General features: G+C 35.1%; 2 protein-coding genes and 1 non-coding gene across 3 annotated transcripts; all 3 read left to right on the plus strand.

Moving 5' to 3' along the window:
* The first annotated feature begins 938 nt into the window (after positions 1-938).
* On the plus strand, positions 939-1,011 carry TRNAK-CUU (transfer RNA lysine (anticodon CUU)). Its single transcript has one exon. It is a non-coding gene; the product is annotated as a tRNA-Lys (tRNA).
* A 2,609-nt stretch (positions 1,012-3,620) lies between these two features.
* Positions 3,621-5,357, plus strand: LOC139890009 (peptide-N4-(N-acetyl-beta-glucosaminyl)asparagine amidase A-like). The gene has a single exon (XM_071872917.1). The coding sequence runs from the start codon at positions 3,621-3,623 to the stop codon at positions 5,355-5,357; it is 1,737 nt and encodes a 578-aa protein (XP_071729018.1).
* A 781-nt stretch (positions 5,358-6,138) lies between these two features.
* LOC139890010 (uncharacterized) lies at positions 6,139-6,758 on the plus strand. Its single transcript, XM_071872918.1, has 3 exons — positions 6,139-6,181; positions 6,271-6,443; positions 6,558-6,758. The coding sequence occupies exons 1-3, from the start codon at positions 6,139-6,141 to the stop codon at positions 6,756-6,758; spliced, it is 417 nt and encodes a 138-aa protein (XP_071729019.1).
* The last annotated feature ends 996 nt before the right edge of the window (positions 6,759-7,754 follow it).

Genomic DNA, 7,754 nt, shown 5'->3' on the forward strand with positions numbered 1-7,754 from the left:
GTTGAACTTTTCAATTTCAAATTTCGTAGACATTGCTATAATTACAATCTTCTTTTCGACAATATTATTTTTCTTGAAATAACACCCAAGGACTTTTACCGAGTGAAAATAATCTTACTTATTTTCTGATGTGGACGATCCACTCCCGTGGCAACCACAGAGCATACGATAAGTAGATTAATACACACAAGATAGTAGACCTTAGCTCTGATACCACTTGTTGAGAAAAGCGACACCGAATTATAGCAAACCGCTAGTAATAAATGAAATAGCGACAATAAAGTGACACCGAGATTTAACGTGGAAAACCCCAATAGGGTAAAAACTACGGACAAGGAAGGAAACGTTTCACTAATATGAATAATAGGAATTACACTTCTCTCTAATTACAAGGATAATCACTAATCTTTATATCTCTTGTAATTGGGAGATTAATCTCACAAACTCTCTATTATACTATTAGAACACAAGAAGAATATTAGAAAGAAGATTGAATGTTTTGGGATGCACTGAAGAGCTTGAAACCTCCTCTATTTATAGTACCACAAATGAGGGTTAGGTGGAGTAAATCAAATGAGAAAGTCTCATTTGTACCTCAAATATTACGGAAAGGAAAATGGTAGGTAGCCTACCATCACCAACCATTGACTTTTCAGCAAGAAACAGTTCTCTTTATCCATCAACGATTTTTACCATTGATAATGATAATATCACTCATCCAGATCTAATGCAAAACGATATTTAAAAGTGAATGTTACCTCAATAACTGCTGTACAAAAAAAAAAATGTATATTATCTCAGTTCAGTCCAGATAAAAAATAAAAAACAGCAATAAAATAACGTACGGAGTAATTGATGATGTTTCTACCGGGACAAAAAACAATGCTTAAATAATCTCAACATTGAATCAATTGAGCATAATAGCAAAAATGAACAAAGCCCTTCTAGCTCAGTTGGTAGAGCGCAAGGCTCTTAACCTTGTGGTCGTGGGTTCGAGCCCCACGGTGGGCGTAATTTATTCCACTTTGTCTGAGATTCATTTTTTAATCAACGGAGTAATACATAAACGATATAGCTAAGTCGTAAGATGATAAACGCCGTTTACTCATTGTTAATTATTAGGCATTTAAGCATATCAACTTAATTATAGATTTATAGTCTTTTGGTTAGTCATTTTTTTTGGCTAGTCATTTGCTCAATCTTTCTACTTCTATTTTGTCACCGCACTACAATGACAAAATTAGAGGGATGTACAACGGTCCAAATTTTATGTTTTTAGTTTTTGTTTTGTATATATGTAACAAATGTATTATTGATAGGTGTGAGATCTAAAAAAGTTCACTCTTCAATTATGTGAATGACATTGTTTAGCCTTTCTAACAAAATGCAATATGATGCTATTGTGACGGTCCGTATTTTTTAATTATTTGGTTCCATCAATGGAATTTAGAAACACAAGATAGAATTTGCCTTTAAAATCAGTAATTCCAAAACCTGAGCATGCATTACAGTACCATCAGATTTACGCTCAAAGTAGGATTACTCCGTCACTTTGTCACATGGATATACACCAAATAATGTTCGTATTATTAGATAGTGACGAATGACGATGTTAACTTATGCATGTTGTCACTCCCTCGTGAGCCATGTGCTAGATTGGTAGTAATTATATGTTAAAGGTTATTTATATTTTCCTTGAAATTAAAATGTGTACGCTGTATTACTTATGGTTTCATATCATCAAGCCAAACATGACTTTAGTGAAATGAATGAGATTCTTGAAACACTCCTTTCTAATTGATGTGTATAATCTCACATAAAATAATGATTTCACGTAGATAGTTTAAGCAAGCAAGGTGATTGAGAATGAGATGATTCAAATAATGGCAAATAAGTTGTGTGTATCTTGTGTCTTTCAGACTTACACTGCATTGGAAATTAATTGTAGGGATGAAGAGCAGATAGTGAAGGGCCATTAACTATTCATCAAATACCCTTCATTAACTATTCATCAAATACCTTTTAGAAGGTGACGGTTACGGCCATTCAACTGTCACCCACGTTTAATGACTTTATCAAGGAGGTGCGAGATTTCACGGGAATTAATATCTCGGTCGCGCTATAATATGAACACCAGAGACTATGTTAATTAATCCGATCACGTGAAGTGCGACTAAAAGATTAGCGTTAAGTCATACTTTTATCATTAGACACTAGTCATTTATTACTCCCTTCGTTGATCGTTAAGTCATACTTCATCAATGAACACTGCCCAGATAGTGTCTATGACACTATGTTAAGTTAGTATATGTCGAGAAATCAAATGGTTTTTGGTCCAGCGGTATCAAAGAGTCTCATTAGACTTGAACTTATGAGTTTGAATTCCGTCGAAGATAAATGAGAGTGTGTTTGTCATTGATAGTGTACCCCACCTCCGGCACGATTATCAACTTCAAAGTTTGCTTCGGAGGATATGGCTACAATATATGGAACGAAGGAAACTCCAGCTACAGTGAACGAGGTCATGAAATCAGAGCAACAACAGTGAGCTTAGAGCCCGTAAAACCTCGGTCAATTACAATGTCAAGACTAGCAAAACTATTCCTAGCTCGGTGCACGCCTATACCACAAAGGAAAGGGGACAAGCTCACTTTCCTTTGCAGGTTTACCAAAAGGGAAAGTCAACTAGTGATCCAAAATCATTGGGAACTAGCGAACTGGTATGGAAAGCCGTTCCATTTCACTTATAAATGGTATAGAATGCAGGAAACATTCCACATTCAATCCAGACACACATAATAACACAATGATGTTATACCATTTGCTTCGGTAGCGTAAAACAGTTTCCTGACTGTTACCTTCGGGGAATCGCTAGCGAACATAATCAAAACCATAATCACCCAATTCCAATCTCTGTGACTTGTATGTCTCCATACTCATACTAATTGCCGGTTATTGTACAAACAGTCGTTATAAAGGTATTTAATGAGAAGAGCTTCAACAATCCCATAAGGCCAAGGATATCCCTTTCGCCCTCACTTACGTTCTCAATATGTTATGTGAGGACACTGATATTAGCATCAACAGAGATAATAAAAAAAAAAAAAAAACCCCGCGTTTCGCTGTGGAGTGGTATTGATTGGTTAACAGTCATTAAATTGAACGTTAAAAAAAGATTAACCGGTCGGTTAATGGTCGGCTAATTCAACGGTAAATAAAAGGTTAACGGTCAGACAATTAAACGTTAGAAATAAATGAATGAAAAAGGAATGAGAAAAAAAAAAGTAAAGAAAAAGTAGAAAAAGTTAAAATAGAAAATAAATTTATCAAAATATTCTCAAAATTTTAGGTATTTACATGTTTACTATTGTGAATAGTGATTGATCACCGTAATTAAATTAGTAACTTATAATATCTCTTTTTGTTTTGGGAGAAAATTCGAATATATATGGATCTAAAGAGTGATCTAAATGAAAATATAATAACAAAAAATCAAAAAATACTACTTAGTGATGCAATATGTACCAACACCATAATTTATGCAACCTTTCTGAACACTTCTCTTTATAAGTATAAACCCCCAAACTTCCATTTCTCACTTCATACATCAGATAAACACCATGAACATAGTCACCATTACTCTGCTATTCTTCACCATCACAATTCCGTCTACATTCTCACAACCACATAATTACACCAATTTCATCACACCTTTTGAAACACCTCAACAACAATACTATGAACTCACCCAACAACTTCCTCCTAACAACATTGCTCCCTCATGCTCTATCAACGTACTCAATCACACCTTCGAAAACACGACTAATTACGTCACCGTTGACTACACGCCACCTTCCACCACGTGTGAGTGGTCTCACGCGGTCCTCGAGTTTCATGCTGAATGTATAGGTCAACCTATAGGTCACAACATTGCCGGTGTTTGGATTGAAGGAGTCGAGTTGTTACGTACTAGTATGGCTAATCCTTCTGATAACGAAACGATCTTTTGGAATGTTCGAAAGGATGTTACTAGGTATTTTTCAATTATTACTCAAAATAATCTCACACTTTCTGTTATGCTCGAAAACCTAATTAACGAAGGCGTTAATTACTCCGTTAATGTCTCGTTTATATTCTACTCCAAGTTTGAAACAAGCAATTTGAATAGAAAATTGATTAGTTATAAGGATGATAGAGTAAACTATGATAAATTAGGGTTAATTCGTGAACATCAGCCAGCTGATTTGATCATACCGATATCTACAACGATTGATGAAGGGTGTTGGTTTCGAATTCAAGATGAATTTGATGTGAAAATGGCTAATGTTGAAATTTCGAAACGAACTTATAAGGCGGTGCTTGAATTGTATGTTTCGTTTCATGGTGATGATGAGTTTTGGTACATGAATCCTCCGGATTCGTATCTAAAAGCTTACGATTTATCGAATAAGAAAATTAAGGGACCGTATCGTGAAGTTTTGGTGACGATTGACGATAAATTGGTGGGAATAGTGACTCCATATCCGGTTATATATACGAATGGGATTAATCCTTTGCTTTGGAGACCATTTGTAGCGATTGGAGCTTTCGATCTTCCTTCTTATGATATCGAATTCACTCCGTATTTAGGGTTTCTTTTGGATAATAAGAAGCATTCAATCAGTTTTCAGGTTACTAATGGTGTTTCATATTGGCTTGTAAGTGCAAATTTGCACATGTGGTTGGATCATTCGAATGTTCAAGCGTTTGTGGAGTATACAACTCCTTCTATGGAGATCGAAGACGATTATGATTTCGATGGGCTTGATGGTGAATTCGAGATTGAAATAGAAAGAAGAACATCCACAATTGGTTGGATACATTCAAGCTTAGGCATATTAAGAACGAAAGTGACCGAAGAAATGCATTTTAGAAACAAACTCAAATTTTCGGAAAAAGGATCTCGAAAACAACTAGAACAAAAGATCAAAACAAAGACAAGAGTAAAGATGACAAATGAGAAGGATCACTTAGTCCGAAAAACTATAACTGAAAAGTTATACCCTCTGAATATTGATATTGTGACGGGTGCCGAAATTGGTATAGGGACTCCTATGATGAACACGACGGTGGTTCAAGGGCGTCGCGAGAGTTTTTCTGATGAAAAAGCGTCGATAAAAAGAGTTATGAACAGGAATTTAAATTGTAGCGGTTCAATGTTGGTGAATGGCGATTCTATCGTTTCGGGTTCAATGGAAAATCATCAGAATTATAAGTACAAGGATGATATTAATGGCCATGGCTGCTACTCTCGAAAGGTTGATGTCGTGGAGAGTGTTGTTGTTGTCGATGAAGCGAGCTTGATTTGTGTCCATTAGTTATGCGGTTTGGGTTTGCTTGTCTACTCCAATCATGTTAAATGGGTAATCATTCGTGGATCATCACTCTTTAGTTATATAGTATCAAAAATGTGCTTTACAATATTAAATAATGCATATTTAGTGGTGTAAGAGGTCTAAAACATAAGTGATGTGTTGAGATTTATGTATTTGAGTTGAAGATTATCCACACGTATTGCCAATTAGAGTTTGGATGCAATTATTCTTTTTATTTAGTTTCCTTATCTTTATTATTTAGTTTCCTTATCTTTATCAATTTCCTTATGTAATAGGATTTAGACGGTTATATAAACCCCATATGTATGAGCCTTTCAATATATATCCAGAGAATAAAATTTTTCTCGTACCAAATTCTTTATGATGTGAAAAATAAGTGATGATAGATCACATATCCTATTAAATTGTGAGTATTAATAAGTGATGATAGATCACATACTCCATTCCCCAAAAAACATCGTCTCAACACTCCCCTTCAAGTTGGAGTGTGTAGGTCACTAAACGCCTAACTTGCTTCGAAGAAATCGAAAACGTTCCGCCCCTAGAGCTTTTGTGAATATGTCAGCTTTCTGAAATTCTGATCTAATCGCACATGGCTTAATTTCGCCACAATTAACTCGTTCACGAACAAAATAACAATCCATCTCCACATACATTCCAACTCCATTCCCCTAAAAAACATCGTGTCATCGACAAAAACTGAGTTTGAGGGACTTAACACTATGCTATCATCATTCAAATTCGCAGAAAAAAACATAGATACATGGAAATGGAAGCTCCATGGCAGTGGGGGCTTCTCATCACAGGTATTGTCGAAAATGATTGATGAAAAGATCCTGATGGAAAATCCAACACAACCGGCTACCTCTCGAAATGAAACTCTTCGAAATCACAGGCTACCGAAAAAAAATTGAGATTTTTGTGTGGCGCACTAGACTTCGAAGGATTCCGGCTAAGGTAGAATTAGACAAGCGTGGCGGTGATCTAGGGTCAACTCGATGTTCCGTATGCGATAATGACGTCGAAACAATGGATCACATATTGCTCCACTGTCCTTTCGCGAAAGATGTATGGGCTCGTGTGCATCGATGATGGTGGAACCTTGGCTCATCTACATATTCGAGCGTAGATGAAATATTTCAAGGGAAACATAACTCGGGTTTTAGTTCTATGTTATGGCAGGCCGTAGAATGGGTTAGTGGATACCTTATTTGGAAGAATCGAAACCAAACAATTTTTCGTGGAAAGAAAGGTAACGGTCCCATGATCCTAAATGAAATTCAAGTACGATCATTTGAGTGGATCTCGAAACGTTCAAGGAAGACAACACTCGATTGGAATCAATGGCTCCTCAATCCAAAATCGTTCGATGATAAAGGCTGAATGCATCCAGTGCATGCTCTACTACTCCTAGCTGTTTTGGAATTTTACAGAAGCATGTATCGATAGTCTATTGATTATGTAATATGGCTTGTATTATCTTCTGATCACATGGCATAACCTCATGCCTTCATGTACTTATTAAGTTCTAATAATAATATTTTTTGCCTTTCAAAAAAAAAAAAAAAAAAAATATCAATTGGTATTTCTGTTGGCTAAAGGCTTATTCGTCGAGGACGTGAGAAATGAAATAAGATTATTGTTAAGATATATTAATTATTAACTAATTAACTAAGATGTTACTAATGTGATTTAATATTTGTAGCTTTGATTAATGTTACATTTGCACCCGACCTTTTCTCTCTCATTGTTATATACTCCGTAACTGGTTTACACAAATTCACACACACACACAAAGAAAAAAAAGGAGTTAATAGTAAAATTTTAAGTTCCTAAACCAAATGTTACTGGATCACACGATATACACTGGCGTAGCACATATGATCCAAGAAGGGACAAGGTGCACCCCTAAACTTATTATTGCTTAGCAACAAGTACAAACGATATAGTAGAAGTTTGATGAATATATCACTTATGGGCTATGGCCCGCCTTTAAAAAATTAAACTGAACTACAATATACATCGACATTCATATAGTCTACAAATTTTTTGCCGGAGTATATTTTATAAAGATTTTTACAAAAATAGAAAAGAGAAAAAGAAATTATAAAACTAGTATATTCGAGTTTAGAAAATTCGGTTTCGTAAAAAGTGACATAATTAACCGTGTTCGTCAAACTCAGTTTATATCTCTCTTTGACGCACTCTATAAAACCGAGTTTAGAAAACTCGGTTTCACTTTCTTTTAATATTTTTTTATGAGTTGTAACCATAACAATATTGATTGTACCTTCACATTTAAACTTTTACAAGATTTTTTTATTATTAAACTATTTCGTATCTCATTTTCAACCTTTGAAAAAATAAAAAACAAATTAA

This window comes from Rutidosis leptorrhynchoides, chromosome 2 (assembly GCF_046630445.1).
Source record: "Rutidosis leptorrhynchoides isolate AG116_Rl617_1_P2 chromosome 2, CSIRO_AGI_Rlap_v1, whole genome shotgun sequence".
NCBI classification, from domain to species: Eukaryota; Viridiplantae; Streptophyta; class Magnoliopsida; order Asterales; family Asteraceae; genus Rutidosis; species Rutidosis leptorrhynchoides.